Source organism: Bos indicus, chromosome 18 (genome assembly GCF_029378745.1).
Source record: "Bos indicus isolate NIAB-ARS_2022 breed Sahiwal x Tharparkar chromosome 18, NIAB-ARS_B.indTharparkar_mat_pri_1.0, whole genome shotgun sequence".
NCBI lineage: Eukaryota > Metazoa > Chordata > Mammalia > Artiodactyla > Bovidae > Bos > Bos indicus.
In genome coordinates, this window is record NC_091777.1 from 16,259,993 (window position 1) to 16,280,724 (window position 20,732).

The window sequence follows — 20,732 nt, forward strand, 5'->3', positions numbered from 1 at the left end:
GGTTCAAGAGGGAGGGCACATATGTACACCTATGGCTGATTCATGTTGATATTTGACAGAAAACAACAAAATTCTGTAAAGCAATTATCCTTCAAAAAAAAAAAGGTAAAACTAAGTCAATCATTCAGAAATAAATTTCCACATTATTTCAACAAAATCTGGAAGGAGGCAGGGGACAAAAGCTTTTGAAAGGTCTCATCTTATTTGGGAAGTGAAAGGTGAAGATACTGTTAAAATTTTAACAATCCAAGGAAATACAGGTTCACATATGTTTGTTAGAAATTTGTGCTAAGTATTAGTAGAATCAGAATGAGAAGCTCTAAAAGCTGACAGGAATAAGAGGAAAACAATTAGAGCTAGGAGCTAGTTCTGATTCAGGGGAGCTAGGGAACCCCTCCAATTCTGTAGCACAGAAAGTCTCCTGTCTGAAGAGCATTCTATGGATCTGTGCTGTTGTGGGAATCAGTAAGGGCACAGATAGAAGGATAATTTTATATCCTTCTGCCTGTGCAGAAGCCCTAAATAGACATTTCTCCAAATAAGACATATAGATGGCCAAGAGGCATATGAGAAGATATTCAACATCTCTGATTATTAGATAAATGCAAATCAAAACTAAAATGAGATATCACCTCACACCTACCAGAATGGCTATCATCAAAAAACCCACAAACAATAAATGGTGGAGAGGGTATGGAGAGAAGGGAACCATCCTATGCTGTTGGTGGGACTGTAAATTGGTTCAGCTACTATGGAGAACAGTATGGAAGTTCCTTAAAAAACTAAAAACAGAGTTACCATATGACCCTTCAATCCCACTCCTGGGCATATATCTGAAGAAAAACACGATCTGAAAAGATATATATACCCCAGTGTTCACTGCAACACTGTTTACAGTAACCAAGGCATGGAAACAACCTAAATGTCCACCAAGAGAAGAATGGATAAAGAAGATGTGGTAGATATATACAACGGAGTATTACTTGGCCACTAAAAAGAACGAAATAATGCCATGTGCAGCAACACTGATGGACCTAGAGAGTGTCACGCTAAGTGAAGTAAGTCAGACAGAGAAGGAGAAATATCATATGACATGCCTTATATGTGTCCATATATTCCTTATATGGACTCTAAAAATAAAGGATACAAATGAGCTTACTTACAAAACAGAAAGAGACTCACAGACTTAAGATAATGAACTTATGGTTGCCAGGGGGAAGGATGTGGGGGAAGGGTCAGGGAGTTTGGGATGGACATGTACACACTGCTATATTCAAAGTGGATAACCAACAAGGACCTATTGTATAGTATAGGGAACTCTGTTCAATGTTCTATGGCAACCTGGACAGGAGGGGCGTTTGGAGGAGAATGGATACTTGTGTATGTATGGCTGAGTCCCATGGCTGTTCACTTGAAACTATCACAACATTGTTAATCAGCTATACCCCATACAAAATAAAAAGTTTAGAAAAAAATAAAGTTACACAGAATAAAAATTTAAAAATCCCCGTGCAACTAATAAGTGAGTTGAGCAAGGTTGCAGTGTATAAGATCAACACACAAAAATCAACTGTGTTTCTATACACTAAAAAGAAGTATGTGGAAACTAAACTTAAAAACACAGTGACATTTATAATCATGTCAAAGAAAATAAAATACCCAGGCACACACTTAACATGTTCAGGATCTCTATGATGAACATAAGTGTTAGGTGGAGGAGATGGCAGATGTAGAGTAGAATGCCAACTGAAAAATGCAGGAGCCCTGGAAACAGAGAACTACTCATTGACAACAGTCATATAGAAGGCTGATTTAGGCAGGAGTTGTCAATGGATTCTAAAACTGGTAAAAATTTGATATGCAGAAAGTACATTAAGTATCAGAATACCTCTCCACAAAACACTAATTATAAAGGGGAAAAGTTAATTTAAGGTGGGAAAACTAGCAGTCATCAAGACTAGATGATCAAGGGTATCATCATGGTGGTGGGTCAGGGCAACGTCATGTGTTTCTTGACATGATGCATCGAAAGGCCACAGCATAGGTTCCACCAAATTCCATGTAGTGACGTTTCTGTAAAGAATGTGTATCTTGAACTGGGTAAGGAAGAAAGAGGATTACACTATAGAACGCAGGCCTGTATTCTTTACAACTGCTAAGGGCATGAAAAGGAACTGTTCCAGACTGGAGCAGATGTGACAGTAGTATTCCTGAACAGCCTCTGGATCAGAAAGGAAAAAGCCACTGGTGGGACAGATGGCAAATTTGAACAGGGTGGTCGTGTTGTACTGAAGTTGATCTATCTGCTTTGGAGAGTTGTTACACAGAAGCATGTTTTACTCTTTGGAAAATGTGCATTGACAGAATACAAAATCAGATGTTAATACTTAATAATAAAGCATATAAAACAAATACTCACCAATGACTTTAACAAAATAGGCATCTGCTTCAAAGTTATTTTTTAGGGTATGGATGGCAAAATCACTCTTTGTATACCCTTTGCTTAGTACTACAATGTCCAAGATTCCCTGGAAAAAAACATAAAAATGGTTAGAAACTACTGGACTGACTGAAAAAAATGATGAAAACGTATGACATGTTTATCATGTAAATACAGACCTTACTTATTCAACTTGATATTTAAAATAAAGATACTATTAAAAATATAAAACCTAGAATATTAAATATAAATAAAATTTAAAAAAAAACTGTAATTTAAATCTCTGAGGATAAATGTTACTCTTGTATATTTCCTTCCAGGCATATCTGCATGAATTAAAAAAAAATAAAACTTATTTCTCTATTATTCATGGTGCTGGGTCTCCGTTGCTGTGTGGGCTTTTCTCCCACTGCAGACAGCCTGCACACACAGCTACTCTCCAGTCGCGTGCGGTGTACAGGCTTCTTACTGTGGTAGCTTCTCCTGTGGTGGAGCACAAGTTCTAGGTTGTGAGGTTTCAGCACTTGTGCTCCCAGGCTCTAGAGCACGGGCTCAGTAGTTGTGGCACTTCAGATTAGTTGCTCCACAGCATGTTGGATCTTCCCAGATCAGGGATCAGACCCATGTCTCCTGCATTGGCAAGAGGATTCTTTACCATTGATATACTATGGAAGCCCCATGTATTAATTTTTAAAGGCCTTTGACATGAACTACCGAAGTGTTTCCAATCATCAGGGAAAGAAGGTTACTTTTTATTTGTGCTGCTTCTTATGTTTTTTCCTAAAAAAGTGGAAAGCTTTGCTAATTTTATTGGGGGTAAAAAAGGTGCTCATTTAAACTTTCATTCTGCTAACTCTTAATGAGATCAATCATTTATAATATCTTTTCACATGTTAGTTAGTTAGTGTTAGTTACCCAGTCGTGTCTGACTCTTTGCGACCCCATGAACTGTAGCCCGCCAAGCTCCTCTATTCATGGGATTCTCCAGGCAAAAATACTGGAGTGGATTGCCATTTCCTTCTCCAGGGGATCTTCCCAACCCAGGGATCGAACCTAGGGCTCCTGCATTGTAATTGTTAAGGATTTAGAAAACAGATTCTATTTTCTAAATAGAATTCTTTAGAAGCGGATTCTTTACCGTCTGAGCTACAGGGAGGATCCATATTTCATGTTAGCTTTTTTTTACTCACATCTTTTTTTTTCTTCTGTAAACTGACTTAATCATGTTGTTTTTCCAGTGGGAGTTTCTGGTGACTTGTATCAGTTTGAATAAATCCTTTTTCCGTTATGGATGTGGGCTTCCCTGGTGGCTCAGATGATAAAGAATCCACCTACAATGCTGGAGATCTGGGTTCAATCCCTGGGTTGGGAAGATACCCTGGAGGAGGGCATGGCAACCCACTCCAGTCTTCTTGCCTGAAGACTCCCTAAGGACACAAGAGCCTGGCAGAGACTACGGTCCATGGGCTTGCAAAGGGTCAGACACGACTGAGTGACAAAGCACAGCACAGCCTGTTATGAATGTGAGCTTCCCAGGTGGTGCTAGTGGTAAAGAATCTGTCTGCCACTGAAGGAGATATAAGAGACATGGGTTTGATCCCTGGGTTGGGAAGATCCCCTGGAGGCAGCCATGGCCACCCACTCCAGTATTCTTGTCTGGAGAATCCAATGGACAGAGGAACCTGGCAGGCTACATTCCATAGGGTTACAAAGAGTTGGACCTGACTGAAGCCACTTAGCACACACACACGCATGTTAAGAATGTTAATTATTTAACTCTTTCATAGCTAATTTATCTCCTAGATTTAGATGCAATTTTAAATTTCATCTATGGTTTTATGTACAGAAATTAAAAGCTGATTTATAGTTAATTCTACTGATTTTTCCTCATTATATTTTTACCCAATTACTTTTATGCTTGGAAATTGCTTATAAAAAGTGAAACAATACAAGAGTTGGTAGCAGAGAGACAGAGGAAAACAAGCACCTGGAAGATACTTGTAATTGAAGATCAGCCTCCTACAAAAAGCCAAACAAAACCAACTGGGTTCGTGTTGGACATAATTGTCCTGATGGAGATTTAACTTTTTAAAATAATCAAGTTATTTTACAAAGATATTTTGTGACATATTAACTCTGGAATTTAACGCATTTTTATCAGAATTTACTTTTTCCCCCAAAACTGGTTTTTGACATTAGAAAGAAGAAAACCAGGACCCTGTGTGCCTTTCCCAGGCCACCTGGAACTGAGGACAGTCACAAGAATCTGGGGCAATAGATGCCACCTCTAGCTCACAAGGTTAAGAGAGAGTACACACTGAACTCATCCTTCTGTGATCCTGCTCAGGTTTAAGGGTCTGTCATCTGTCGGCTGTTGTTTTCTCTATTTGAGCACACGCACAACTGCCATGAGCATAATTCTCTAGTGGTTTCATCTAAACAGGCATAAAATGAGATAAAGACGCTTTCATATTTCACTGTTCTGATCAGCCAGTGGTATCAATTAATTTGTTCTTTCTGTCATTTAACATTAAAAGGGGTTTTCTTTAATTAACTCGTTTGCTTTCATTATCGCATCTATTGTCTGATTAAATAGGGTGAAGTGAGAGTGAGACAAGGTAGAAGGCAATTAGATTCTGAACACACAGAAGAGCTCTGAACTCACATCTTCGTAAATGTCAAAGAAGGTGGCAACCACCGCATCTCTGATTTGGTTTAGGTCCATCAGCTCCCAGTAGACTTTAAACATACGATGCGCCCCCTCACAGCTTGCATTAGTACAAGGGACATTCTCCAGTAAAAAGGCCTGCTGATTGCTGTGAGACAAAGGAGAGGTATTTAGTTAATAATAAAACATATCAATGCCGACTAGCATCAGCTGTGCTGTATTTCCTAGAATCAAAGAGATGGTAAATGGTCTATACTGAAGAAATAAGAAAAAAATCTCAATGTCTTAATAATTGCTGTCCCGAGCCATAAAAAGCTTAAATTGTTGGCTATCCTTTTTCAGCCTTTGGCAAAAATCCTCAGGTTAGTCAGTTGTTGGCCTCTCTCTCTCCTTGTTTGGTTTCCAAGTCTATCTCTCTGCTCTCCTTTGCTGCTCCACAGCCAGTGAACCCATGTTTCATTACTGAGTTCCTGGACACTATCATAATCCCATTAGATGTGTATAATTTCTCAGGTGAATACTTGCATTTTAACTGGAGATTCCTGACATCCTGAAGTCTTACAAACCCAAAGCAGTAAGTCTACAATGATAGAATTTTAGCTTCCCAGATGGATAGTAGGCTGAGCACCTCTCAGATAAAAGATAGGGGAAAAGAAAGTATTGTATTTTGCATAGCTATGAAGTCCTCCCTTTTGAAAATTTTATTTTATAGGCAATGTGCTTATTAATTTAGATTTGGAATCAGACTACCTGGATTCAAATTATGTTTCTGTCATTTAGCAGTTATGTGACCTCAGAAAAGTTATTTCACCTGTTGAAGACTCAGATCCTTATTTGTAAGCTGAGTAATAAGTACTTATAGAATTGTTATAAAAAATAAATGAAATACTGACTGCAAAGCACTTACAACAATTTCTGCCATCCAGTTCAATCTTAGTAAAAGTGTTTATACTATCATCACTCTTATTTATGGAGTGCAACACCATGCCATGTAAAAATATTTTCTTTAAATACAGAAGTAACTTTAGTAAATAGTGAGATTATACTCCTGTATTAGGCATTTTCTAATATTTACATTTCTTCATGTCCCTTTATGTTACATGGATAAGACAGCTGTGGTACATATAGACAATGGAGTATTCAGATCAGATCAGATCAGATCAGTTGCTCAGTCGTGTCCGACTCTTTGCGACCCCATGAACCACAGCACGCCAGGCCTCCCTGTCCATCATCAACTCGCAGAGTTCACTCAGACTGAAATCATCGAGTCAGTGATGCCATCCAGCCATCTCATCCTCTGTCGTCCCCTTCTCCTCTTGGCCCCAATCCCTTCCAGCATCAGTCTTTTCCAATGAGTCAACTCTTTGCATGAGGTGGCCAAAGTACTGGAGTTTCAGTTTTAGCATCATTCCTTCCAAAGAAATACCAGGGCTGATCTCCTTCAGAATGGACTGGTTGGATCTCCCTGCAGTCCAAGGGACTCTCAAGAGTCTTCTCCAACACCACAGTTCAAAAGCATCAATTCTTCAGCGCTCAGCTTTCTTCACAGTCCAACTCTCACATCCATACATGACCACAGGAAAAACCATAGCCTTGACTAGACGAAACTTTGTTGGCAAAGTAATTTCTCTGCTTTTGAATATGCTATCTAGGTTGGTCATAACTTTCCTTCCAAGGAGTAAGCGTCTTTAATTTCATGGCTTCAGTCACCATCTGCAGTGATTTTGGAGCCCAGAAAAATAAAGTCTGACACTGTTGCCACTGTTTCCCCATCTATTTGCCATGAAGTGATGGGACCGGATGCCATGAGCTTCGTTTTCTGAATGTTGAGCTTTAAGCCAACTTTTTCACTCTCCACTTTCACCTTCATCAAGAGGCTTTTGAGTTCCTCTTCACTTTCTGCCATAAGGGTGGTGTCATCTGCATATCTGAGGTTATTGATATTTCTCCTGGCAATCTTGATTCCAGCTTGTGTTTCTTCCAGTCCAGCGTTTCTCATGATGTACTCTGCATATAAGTTAAATAAACAGGGTGACAATATACGGCCTTGATGAACTCCTTTTCCTATTTGGAACCAGTCTGTTATTCCATGTCCAGTTCTAACTGTTGCTTCCTGACCTGCGTACAAATTTCTCAAGAGGCAGATCAGGTGGTCTGGTATTCCCATCTCTTTCAGAATTTTCCACAGTTTATTGTGATCCACACAGTCAAAGGCTTTGGCATAGTCAATAAAGCAGAAATAGATGTTTTTCTGGAACTCTCTTGCTTTTTCCATGATCCAGCGGATGTTGGCAATTTGATCTCTGGTTCCTCTGCCTTTTCTAAAACCAGCTTGAACATCAGGAAGTTCACGGTTCACATATTGCTGAAGCCTGGCTTGGAGAATTTTGAGCATTACTTTACTAGCGTGTGAGATGAGTGCAACTGTGCGGTAGTTTGAGCATTCTTTGGCATTGCCTTTCTTTTGGATTGGAATGAAAACTGACCTTTTCCAGTCCTGTGGCCACTGCTGAGTTTTCCAAATTTGCTGGCATATTGAGTGCAGCACTTTCACAGCATCATTTTTCAGGATTTGGAACAGCTCAACTGGAATTCCATCACCTCCACTAGCTTTGTTCGTAGTGATGCTTTCTAAGGCCCACTTGACTTCACGTTCCAGGATATCTGGCTCTAGGTCAGTGATCACACCATCGTGATTATCTGGGTCGTGAAGAAGTTTTTTGTAAAGTTCTTCTGTGTATTCTTGCCATCTCTTCTTAATATCTTCTGCTTCTGTTAGGTCCATACCATTTCTGTCCTTTATCGAGCTCATCTTTGCATGAAATGTTCCTTTGGTATCTCTGATTTTCTTGAAGAGATCCCTAGTCTTTCCCATTCTGTTGTTTTCCTCTATTTCTTTGCATCGATTGCTGAGGAAGGCTTTCTTATCTCTTCTTGCTATTCTTTGGAACTCTGCATTCAGATGTTTATATCTTTCCTTTTCTCCTTTGCTTTTCGCTTCTCTTCTTTTCACAGCTATTTGTAAGGCCTCCCCAGACAGCCATTTTGCTTTTTTGCATTTCTTTTCCATAAGAATATATTCCACTATCAAATGGCAAAGTTCAACAATGCAATACTGCAATTACTTCTGCACCAGCGTAATACCTTTTTACAGGTATTTACCCATCCTACCTTTCTAGCTAAACAATTTTACTGTATATTTCACAGAAATGAAGACTACTCTATTTTGTTATTAAATAATATTAAAACATTAGAACCAGTGATAAAGGTGACTTTTCTCTTTTTGGATACGCCATGCAGCTTGTGGGATCTTAGATTTCTGACCAGGGATTGAACCTGGGCCCATGGCAGTGAAGGCACTGAGTCTTAACCACTGGAGAGCCAGTGCAGCCTTTCTACAATCTTCTGTGACCAATGCATCACACTGGCAACATTCTGAGTGAGCACTTGCCTCTGGTTTCCCTTTTCAAAATGGGATGCAAGGATTTCATTATTGTATTACAACTCTAGCCATAGTTTCAAATACACAATGTAACCTGCAACAAAAACTCTCATCGCAGTTGAATAATTTAATATGTCATTTTAACTTCTGATATGAATTTGCAAAGATTACAAATGCTACATATCACAGTTCTTGGCTACATGCTCACTAAACAGGTTTGTCTTGTATTCAGCAACATGCGGTCTGAAAAATTTCAGTTCTTTTAAGCTCTACTGAGCCCTATAGGTAGAGCCCCACATCTATAAAAAATAAAATTCCATTTAAGCCCAGGAAGACACAATACTGATTCATTAGGTTTGGAAACCCTTCAGGGGAAATGGTCTTGCTTCTTTGAGTCAATTGCTCTATGTTTTTTGGCAATTACACACTTACAACCAATATATATAAAAAAAAGACTATTTCAAAAGTTATTATAAAATTTAAGCAATAGAGGCATTAAAAAAGTTGAGATCTTTTCTTTACAGGGATAATGTAGTGAGCATCTTTCCAAACCTTCTTCTGGGAACATAGAAGATTTAAGTACATATATCCTTCAAAAACAACAACAACAACAAAAACCAACCCCAATTGAGTTCTACTATATGTATGATTCTGCAGTATTTTTCTTTCTACTCAATAATATAGCATACACATGGGGAAAAGGGATACAATCCGAATGAGGACTTTTGATGTCTATTTTGAACATTCCCCCCAGACAAGTTGTACCAATTTATATTCCTCAGCAGCAGAACATCAAGCTGCCTGTTTCCACACATGCATGTCCTTTTCAATGCTTACTCCATTATATAGCTAAGTCATCATTTGGCTTTAACACCCTGATACTGCTTACACACACACACACACACACACACATTATTTTTCATTGAAAATTTGTATAAGGGTTTCCAAATAAAGTCATCTAGTCAAAGGATATGCATATTTTAAATATCAATGGGGAAAGCTAAATGGTCTTCTAAAAAATGTACCAATTTATACGTCTAGTAGTATACAAGTGTATCTTTCTTATCCTGCCAATATTAGTAACACTGCTTATTTTTGCCAATTGGGTAAATGAAAAATTATCTCACTTTCCTGATTATGAGAGATGCTGAGTATTACCTTTATGTTTATTATCTATTCATATTTAAGAACTGGCACTTTAATTTTTTTAATTATTGGTATTTAGATCTCTGATTGTTAAGAGCATTAGCCCCTACCTGGGATTCTCATATCTTTACTTGTAAAACGAGGGTAAAAACAGTACATTACCTAAAATGGCTGTTGTAAGGATTAAATGAGAAAATAAATGATAAATGGTTTATGGTTTAATATAGTGCCCAGAACATAGCAAAGAATATTTTCAATATCTGCTGTTATTATTATATGTGATGTTATTACTCTGATATGTTCCAAACATGTCACTCCAGCCTTTTATTTTGCTTTTTAATGTATGGTTTCTTTAACTAAACCATTAATAATACATGAAAGTGAAAGTGTTAGTCACTTAGTCGTGCCTGACTCTTTGTGACACCATGGACTGTAGCCTAACAGGCTCCTCTGTCTGTGGAATTCCTTAGGCAAGACTACTGAAGTGGATCATATTCTCCAGGGGATCTTCCCAACTCAGGGATCAAAACGGGGTCTCCTGCATTGCAGGCAAATTCGTTACTGTCTAAGCTACCAGGGAAGCCCTATAATAATACATATATACTCATTTATGCCAATATTTTTCTTATGTACTATAATAAATGTTAAAGACAATCTATCAGGCAGATAGAAAAAAACATCAGAGGAGCATGTGCATTTACAAAAATGAATGAAGAGCAGTGAAAATGTGAAATATGCAGGCAAATAGAAAAGATTTTCCTGTTATTTAAGTCTCTTTAAAGATAACTGATAATTAAACAACACAGTGTAGTGTTAAAGACATTGTTGTTTAGTTGCTAAGTCATATCTGACTCTTTGCAACCCCATGGACTGTAGCCTGCCAGGCTCCACTACCATGGAATTTCCCAGGCAAGAATATTGGAGTGAGTGATCATTTCCTTGTCCAGGGTATCTTTACAACCCAGGGAACGAACCCTCATCTCCTGTGTCTCCTGTACTGGTAGGTGGATTCTCTACCAGTGAGCCACCTTGAAGGCCTGTTAATGATATTTTGTTGTTCAGTTGCGTCCTATTCTTTTCAACCTCATGGTCTGCAGCACGCCAGGCTTCCCTGTCCTTTACCATCTCCTGGAGCTTGCTCAAACTCATGTCCATTGAGTTGGTGATGCCATGCAACCATTCTGTCCTGTCATCCCCTTATCCTCCTGCCTTCAATCTTTCCCAGCATCAGGGTCTCTTTTAATGGTCAGGTCTTTGCATCAGGTGCCCAAAGTATTGGAGCTTCAGCTTCAGCATCAGTCCCTCCAATGAATATTCAGGATTGATTTCCTTTAGGATTGACTGGTTTGATCTCCTTGAAGTCCAAGGGACTCTCAAGAGTCTTCTCCAACTCCACAGTTCAAAAGCATCAGTTCTTCGGCACTCAGCCTTCCTTATGGTCCAACTCTCACATCCATACATGACTACTGGAAAAACAGTCATGTCCGTAGCTTTGACTATACTGGACCTTTGTTGGCAAAGCAATGTCTCTGCTTTTCAATATGCTGTTAATGACATAAGCAGATGTAAAATACAAAGTTTCCTCAAAAAACTAAAAACTGAACTACCATATAGCAATCCCACTTCTGGACATATATTGAAAATAATTGAAATCAAGAACTCAAAGAGCGTTGAACTCACATGTTTGTTGTAGCAAAAACAGTCAAGATATGAAAACAATCTAAGTGTCCATTAATGGAGGAATGAATAAAGAAAATGTGGTATACACATATACTGGAATATTAAGCCTTAAAGAACAGAAGAAAATTCTGCCATTGTGACAACATGGAGGAACCTAGAGGACATTATGCTAAGTGAAATAAATCAGATGCAGAAAGACAAACATTGTATGATATTGCTTATATGTGGTATGAACTTACAGAAACAGAGAGTGGGATGGTGGTTGCCAGTGGCTGAAGGGTGGGGGAAATGGGGAGCTGTTGGTCAAAGGGCACCAACTTTCAGTTATAAGATGATTAAGTTCAGGGGATCCAACATATGGCATGGTGACTACAGTTAATAATACTATGTGCTGTGCTGTGCTTAGTTGCTCAGTCGTGTCCAACTCTTTGAGACCCCATGGACTGTAGCCTGCCAGGCTCCTCTGTCCATGGGGATTCTCCAGGCAAGAATACTGGCGTGGATTGCCATACCCTCCTCCAGGGGATCTTCCCAATCTGGGATCAAACCCAGATCTCCTGCATGGATGGATTCTTTACTATCTGAGCCATCAAGAAAGCTGCTATGAGTTAACATTTTAACCATATTAAGAAGAAAATGGCAATTATGTGAGATAATATATTATTGCAAAATTCAGACTTAAATTGAAGACAGTAGGGAAAAATCACTAGATCATTCAGGTTTGACCTAAATCAAATCCCTTACGATTATACAGTGGAAGTGACAAGTAGATTAAGGGATTAGATCTGACAGAGCCTGAAGAACTACAGATGGAAGTTTGTGATATTGTACAGGAAGGCGTGATCAAGACCATTCCCAAGAAAAAGAAATGCAAAAAGGCAAAATGGTTGTCTGAGGAGGCCTTACAAATAGCTATGAAAAGAAGAGAAGTGGAAGGTAAAGGAGAAAAGGAAAGATACACTCATTTGGATGCAGAATTCCAAAGAATAGCAAGGAGAGATAAGAAAGTTTTCTGAAGTGATCAATGCAAAGAAATAGAGGAAAACAACAGAATGGGAAAGACTAGAGATCTCTTCAAGAAAATTAGATACCAAGGGAACATTTCATGCAAAGATGGGCACAATAATGGACAGAAATGGTATGGACCTAACAGAAGCAGAAGATATTAGAGGTGGCAAGAATACACAGAAGAACTATACAAAAAAGATCTTCATGACTCAGATAACCACAATGGTGTGATCACTCACCTAGGGCCAGACATCCTGGCCAGCCAAGTCAAATGGGCCTTAGGAAGCATCACTACGAACAAAGCTAGTGGAGGTGAAGGAATTCCAGCTGAAGTATTTCAAATCCTAAAAGATGATCCTGTGAAAGTGCTGCACTCGATATGCCAGCATATTTGGAAATTGGGAAAACTCAGCAGTGGCCACAGGACTGGAAATGGTTAGTTTTCATTCCAAGCCCAAAGAAAGGCAATACCAAAGAATGTTCCAACTACCGCATAATTGCACTCATCTCTCACTAGAAAAGTAATGTTCAAAATTCTCCAAGCCAGGCTTCAATAGTACGTGAACTTCCAGATGTCAAGCTGGATTTAGAAAAGGCAGAGGAACCAGAGATCAAATTGCCAACATCCTTTGGATCATCAAAAAAGAGAGTTCCAGAAAAATATGTACTACTGCTTTATTGCCTATGCCAAAGCCTTTGTGTGGATCACAACAAACTGTGGAAAATCCTTCAAGACATGGGAACACCAGATCACCTTCCCTGCCTCCTGAGAAATCTGTATGCAGGTCAAGAAGAAACAGTTAGAACTGGACATGGAACAACAGACTTGTTCCAAATCAGAAAAGGAGTATATCAAGGCTGTATATTGTCACCCTGCTTATTTAACATACATGCAGAGTACATCATGTGAAATGCCAGGCTGGATGAAGCACAAGCTGGAATCAAGATTTCTGGGAGAAATATCAGTAACCTCAGATATGCAGATGACACCACCCTTATGGCACAAAGTGAAGAACTAACGAGCTTCTTGATGAAAGTGAAAGAGGAGAGTGAAAAAGTTGGCTTGAAACTCAACATTCAGAAAACTAAGATCATGGCATCTGGTCCCATTACTTCATGGCGAATAGATGGAGAAACAATGGAAACAGAATATTTTTTTGGGCTCCAAAATCACTGCAGATTGTGATTTCAGCCATGAAATTAAAAGACGCTTACTCCTTGGAAGGAAAGTTATGACCAATCTAGACAGCATATTAAAAAGCAGAGACATTACTTTGTCCATAAAGTTCCATCTAGTCAAAGCCTTGGTTTTTCCACTACTTACGTATGGATATGAGAGTTGTACTATAAAGAAAGCTGAGCACTGAAGAATTGATGCTTTGAACTGTGGTTGGAGAAGAATCTTGAGAGTCTCTTGGACTGCAAGGAGATCAAACCAGTCCATCCTCAAGGAAATCAGTCCTGAATATTCACTGGAAGGACTGATGTTGAAGCTGAAACTCCAATACTTTGGCCACCTGATGTGAAGAACTGATTCACTGGAAAAAACCCTGATGCTTTGAAAGATTGATGGAGGGAGGAGAAGGGAAGAACAGAGGATGAGATGGTTGGATGGCATCACTGACTTGATGGACATGAGTTTGATTAAGCTCCGGTAGTTGGTGATGGACAAGGAAGCCTGGTGTGCTGCAGTCCATGGAGTTGCATAGTTGGACACGACTGAGTGACTGAACTGAACTACCTCAATGTAGTAAACATTTTCCAACATATACATTTATCAAATAATACCATAAACCTTAAACTTACATAATGTCAGTATATGTCAGTTATGTCTCATAAAACTGGAAGAGTAGAAAAAAAAGAAATCAATAAAAGATATCTGGAAAATCTCCAAATATTTGGAAATTTAACACCACTAAATTAATATGAGCAAAAGAAGAAAGCAGAAGAGAAATCACAAAGTACTTTGAAGTGAATGAAAATAAAGACAGCACAGCAAGATCTGCAGTATGTCACTAAACCAGTATTAAGGGGAAATTTATAGCACTAAACACTTTATTAGAAAAGAAGAAAGATTTCACATGAATGATCCTAAGAAACTCGACCTATAAGAGCAAATAAAATTTAAAATAAGTAGAAGAAAGGAAACAGTAACAAAGAGGAAAGCAATGAAGTAAAGAACAGAAAAACAGTAAAAATCAATAAAACCAAAAGTCAGTTTCTTTGGGAAGAACAGTTTTAAAACTAATAAACTTCCAATTAGAATGGTTATTTTTTAAAAAAGAGAGAAGACAGAAATTACAAATAACAAAAATGAGACAGTTAACATCACAACAGATTTTACTGATATTAAAGGGATAATAAAGGAATGTTATGAAAATTTCATGCCAATATAATAGATAAGTTAGATGAAATGAACAAATTCCTTGGAAGCCACAAGCAACCAATGCTAATTCAGAAGATAAGGAAATCTGAATTGTAATTTTAAGCCTTCTAAAAAACCCTGAAAAACTTCAGGTAAAAATGGTTTGAATGATGAATTCTACCAAAAATTTAGAGAAGAAATAATAACAGTTCTACACAAACTCTTGAGAAAATAGTCCATGAAGCCACATTATATACATCAGATTAGACCAAGATATTATGAAGAGAACTACAGACCAATATTCTTCATGAACACAGATATAAAAAATCTTAACAAAATTCTAGAAAATCAAATTCAACAGTAGATTCAGATTATGCTTTGCCCGATACAGAGTTCACTCAAATTCATGCATTTTGAAATCATGTCTCTGCTTCATGATATCCAAAGAACCATGAAAAGATACGACATGATTCTGACATGGACATGTTTCAGTGAACTAAGTATCTCTCAAAGTGAGGACTACAGACAGAGTAAAAAGATAAAAAAATCATGATCAAGTAGGATATATTGCAGGAATGCAAAGTTGCTTTAATATTTTAAAAATAAATCAGTTTAATTCAGCAGATTAATAAACAAAAAAAAGGAAAACCACATGATCATCTCAATAAAAGTAGAAAAATATTTAACAAAATCCAATATCCATTCCTGATGCAAACTAGGAACAGAAGGAAGTTTCTCAATGTGATAAAAGGCATCTACAGAAAACGTACAATGAGCATCATACTAACAGTTCAAGACTGAATGCTGAGTTATTGTTACCATCTTTCTAAATTCCATATATATGCGTTAGTATACTGTATTGGTGTTTTTCTTTCTGGCTAACTTCACTCTATATAATAGGTTCCAGTTTCATCCATCTCATTAGAACTGATTCAAATGTATTCTTTTTAATGGCTGAGTAATACTCCATTGTGTATATGTACCACAGCTTTCTTATCCATTCATCTGCTGATGGGCATCTAGGTTGCTTCCATGTCCTGGCTATTACAAACAGTGCTGCGATGAACACTGGGGTACACGTGTCTCTTTCCCTTCTGGTTTCCTCAGTGTGTATGCCCAGCAGTGGGATTGCTGGATCATAAGGCAGTTCTATTTCCAGTTTTTTAAGGAATTTCCACACTGTTTTCCATAGTGGCTGTACTAGTTTGCATTCCCACCAACAGTGTAAGAGAGTTCCCTTTTCTCCAGACTCTGTGGGAGAGGGAGAGGGTGGGAAGATTTGGGAGAATGGCAGTGAAACATGTATAATATCATGTATGAAACGAGTCGCCAATCCAGGTTTGATGCACGATACTGGATGCTTGGGCTGGTGCACTGGAATGACCCAGAGGGAGGGTATGGGGAGGGAGGAGGGAGGAGGGTTCAGGATGGGGAACACAGGTATACCTGTGGCGGATTCATTTCGATATTTGGCAAAACTAATGCAATATTGTAAAGTTTAAAAAAAAAAAAAAATAAAAAAAAAAGACTGAATGCTGTTCTCCTAGTAGCATTGTTCCTCCAAGACAAAGATATCTACCCTCACCACGTCCATTCAACATTGTATTGCATTCTAGCTATTGCAAATGGTGAGAAAAATGAATAAAAGGCTAACAAGACTGGAAAGAAAGAAAAAAAAAAACCTGTCTTTGTTCATAAATTTTCTCACCACCTATTTAGAAAATCCTATTAATATCTACAAAAAACTACTAGAAATAATAAGCACATAGGGCTAACTAGGTGGCAGAATACAAGATCAATATACAAAGGTCAACTGTATTCTATACACTGCTGCTGCTGCTAAGTCACTTCAGTCGTGTCCGACTCTGTGTGACCCCATAGCAGCAGCCCACCAGGCTCCCCCGTCCCTGGGATTCTCCAGGCAAGAACACTGGAGTGGGTTGCCATTTCCTTCTCCATTCTATACACTAGCAAACAACAATCATCAGTTTCAGTACAAATGTATGAATGAGAAAGCAATAAAGAATGCAATACTTAGGAAAGTGATATAAGATGCACAAGACCTGTAAACTGAAAACTATAATATACTGCTGAGAAAATTAAAGACCTAAATTTAAAAAAAAGGACACATACACACACATAGCAGTTATGGGCAGAAGACTTGATATTGGGCAGAAAATTTGATATTAAGATGTTAATTATCCCCATATTGATTTACAGATTCAATGTAATGTCAATCAAAATCTCAGGAGACTTTTTCCCTGAGAAATTGAAAAACTGATCCTGAAATTTACAGATAATGTTAAGGACCTAGAATGGCCAAAATGATGTTGGTAAAGAAGAATAAAGTTTGAGGATTTATACTACACTAATTCACTATTCATTATAAACCAACAGTAATTAAAACACGTAGTACTGCCACAAAGGTGGGAAACAGATCATTGGAACAGAATAGACAGAGAAGAAGTATACTCACCAACACACATATTGTTGGGAATTATAACTCAACAATAAAAAGACAAGTAACTCAATTTTAAAAATGGGTAAAGGATCAACGTGGATAAATATCCAAGCAAGATACACAAATGGCCAGTAAGCACACAAAAAGCTCAACCTCATCATGTACCAGGAAACTGTAAATCACAATGTGCGAACACTTCATACCTATTAGGATAGCGACAATAGAAAGGACAGGTAATAACAAACACTGGTAAGTTTATGGAAAGACTGGAATTCATACATAGCTGACGGGAATGTAAAACAGTACAAATACTTTAGAAAACAGTCTGGTTGTTCCTCAAATGGTTCAACAAAGAGTTCTATTTCGAAGTATATTCCATTTCTATGTATATTTTAATAGGACAAAAACATGTCCACACAAAAACTTGTATATGAACGTTCACAGCATTGTTATTCAAAATAGCCCCAAAGTAGAAATAACTTGAAAACATACCAACTGATGACTAAATGAAATGTGGTGTATCCATACAATGAAATATTATTCAACAACAAATGAAGTACTGATAGATTCTACCATATACTTGAACCCTGAAAACACAAGCCAAGTCAAACAAGCCAGTTATAGACTACTATGTAATAATATTATATGATTGCATTTATATGAAATGCTAAGAATAGGCAAATATGAGATAAAATGAGTCATTTCTTAGGGCTAGTGAGATTGGAGAGTTGTGGCTAAGGCAGGTTGCTTCTTTTTAGGACAAAGAAAATGTTCTAAAATTGTGGTGATGCATGCACAACTCTGTGAGTGCACTAAAAGCCACTGAATTGTACACAGTAAGTGAATTACTGCCTAGTAAAGCTGTTAATAAAAAATAAGGTGTTTTTTGGCAGTCCAGTAGTTAGGACTTTGTGCTTCCATTGCAGGGAGCAATGGTCAGAAATGAAGATCCTGCATGCTGCGCGGCACGGCAAAAACCAAACCACCCTCACCCCCCAAAAAAGTACAAATTCAATGGTTTTGACACTTGTCTTCTCCATTTCACACAATGTGTGCAGAAAATTTTAAACCACAAAAAATATCCATAGGAAATGTTTAAGTGACATAATATGCAAAATGCACAGTATCAGATGCCTCTTCTCTGAACAGGCCAATAGTTACACTTTGAGTGTGCAGCCTTGAGGTTGGTTTTAATGTCTCTTCATGGCTATAAAACTGGATACCACTTGAAAAACTGGGTTATTTTAAGCTGTTACTGTTAATATGCTGTGTGCATCTGTCTTATTTCTCATTAAGAAAGGTAGCTGACGGACCATTTAACTTTTAAGCTTGATTTTCTTCCTGGCTGCTCTAAGAGCTTGTGGGTCTACTTTAGTCATTTCTATACCCAGTGAATTCTGCGTTTCTAGATGGTCCATAACTCTCTTTCTCTTAATTCTCCAATTTCATTATCAGCCTAGGTTCACAAGGAAGGAAAGGAGCTTCAATTTGGGGATATGTCTGTCTTTCTGTGTAAATATTAAGAAAGGCAGTTCTACACATAGAAAAAAAAAAACAAATTAAGAAGAGATACAAATAAGTCAATTAAGAATTCTCTAAAAAGAATGAAATATTTCTTTTTATGAATTGTTGCTCTGAAATCCATGCTGCCCAGCTATTGCTAAATGCTAAGGTAAATGCTAAACGCTAAATCTTAAGCTAAGGTAATATGTATAGGTGATGTGTATATATATATATGAAAAGAGATGATAATGTCCAGAGTAAAGTTCACTTGAGCTCTGGGCAAAGCAACACTTTTATTGCCCTAATAGCAGCTAAGCTATGAGAGTCAGTGGGCAAAAAGTAAACATTTCTTGAATGAAAAGAGGAAGCAAGCATCTTCAGCAGAGCAAGGCCAACTGAAAAGGCCAAACTTAATACGATGAAAGACTGACTGGTAAGCTCCTGCCAAATAAGTGGCTAGAAAAGATCCTGTCATGTTTTACTTTATCTTTAGTCAAAGGCATTCCTTACATGAGCTAATTTGGTGGCCACTGCAACATTTTTCTTTCCATGTATTATATTTGTGTTTTAAATTATGTAAAGTGAAATATAATGGTCCTTTTGTTTGTTAGTTGGGTAATGATATAAACAGAATATTGAGACTTTCAGTGTAAGGAATTCATGGACACAGCACAACTTATGAGGTATATACACAGAGGAACAAAGACTGGTTAGGAAATTACACTAGTTCTTGTTTAGTTGTGAATACTGTACAATGCAGTGATGAGCTAGATGAGGGGAAAGGGAAGGATGAAATGAAAGGGAAATGAAAAATGGCTTCCAATATTTCTGATCTGAATGACTGGGTGAATGATGGTAACATCATCTGAGATAAACAGAAAACTAAGAACAGTTTTAGGGAAGAGAAGATAGTTTCTGGTTTGCGGTGCCATTGGTAGAGCACCCAGGGGAAGATGCACTAGGCGGTAATACACGCACGTGAGGCCCAGACCCCAGGATGTAGAAGTGCTCAGCTTCTAAACGGTAACTGAAGTAGCCAAAGTAGGCGAAGAATATGCAGAGTGAGAACTAGGGCTGAGCATGGAACCCTAAGAAATATCAGCATTTAAAGTGGCCAAGGTGAAGAAGAGTTCTCAGAAGAGATGGTATAGGAATAGTTAGAATATAGAGAGAACCAGAAAAGTTTTAGGAGTAAGTTATCAACAGCAAACGTGGACAAAAACTGGGTGACACAAACACTGTTAAGTATCTACTGGATTTATCAATTAGAGGGACCGAATGAGAGGTTTAGCAGAGTAGGATGGCCTGAAGCCAGACTGTGGCAGATTAAGGGTAAATTACAGGTAATAAGGTAGAGACAGCTGTCCAGAGTCACAAAAACATCTTTAAGTTTAGGGAGACTTGTACATATTTAAATAAAGATTGGAGGGAAAAGAGGGTAGTATGAGAAGATTCTGAAGACAAAGTGGGGATAATTGATGGAGCAAGATCCAGAGGATACAGGCAGAATTGAAAGGAAGCAGTTACCAAATTAAAAAAAAAAATCAAGAAGGAAACTGTTAAAATAATAATTCAGGCTAAGCAGAAAGTGTCTTGAACTAGGGAGGTGGCAGTGTTGATGGAAAAGATGCCTGAAAATTACATTATGAAAGAAGACTGTTCCTGCTTCGTGGAGTCAAAGGTAATTGAACTTTTCTAGGCTAAAATGATTGGGGCCATGATGATATCTTTGTAATAAATAGTGAAATTATGAGGAAGAGTTGGATTTGAAGAGTCAAGCAGGTATGATTAAGTTTGGTTTCTGACAAGACTGGGGGGATGGTCAGACAGCCATGTGGCAGAGATTACAAGGTTTGAGATAAAGATCTAGGGGTTTATCAACTAGAATTTAAGAAACCTGTGCTGTAAATATGAATGCAATAGCTGAGGAAAGAAATACAGGGGAAAGAAGTCAACAGCTGAAGATTCAGCCTTGAACCCAGGGGGTAGATAGAAGATTAAAAAAAAAAACACCCAGGA

At 38.0% G+C, this 20,732-nt stretch overlaps 1 protein-coding gene across 2 annotated transcripts in view; it reads right to left on the minus strand.

Moving 5' to 3' along the window:
- Positions 1-20,732, minus strand: part of ITFG1 (integrin alpha FG-GAP repeat containing 1) — a 295,883-nt gene that overhangs the window by 73,670 nt on the left and 201,481 nt on the right. For both annotated transcript variants that reach the window (XM_070771930.1, XM_019979391.2), the window contains exons 11-12: positions 5,106-5,256; positions 2,420-2,528 (exon numbers count right to left, since the gene is read on the minus strand). In XM_070771930.1, the coding sequence (XP_070628031.1) occupies positions 2,420-2,528; positions 5,106-5,256 (260 nt within the window). The remainder of the gene's footprint in view (positions 1-2,419; positions 2,529-5,105; positions 5,257-20,732) is intronic.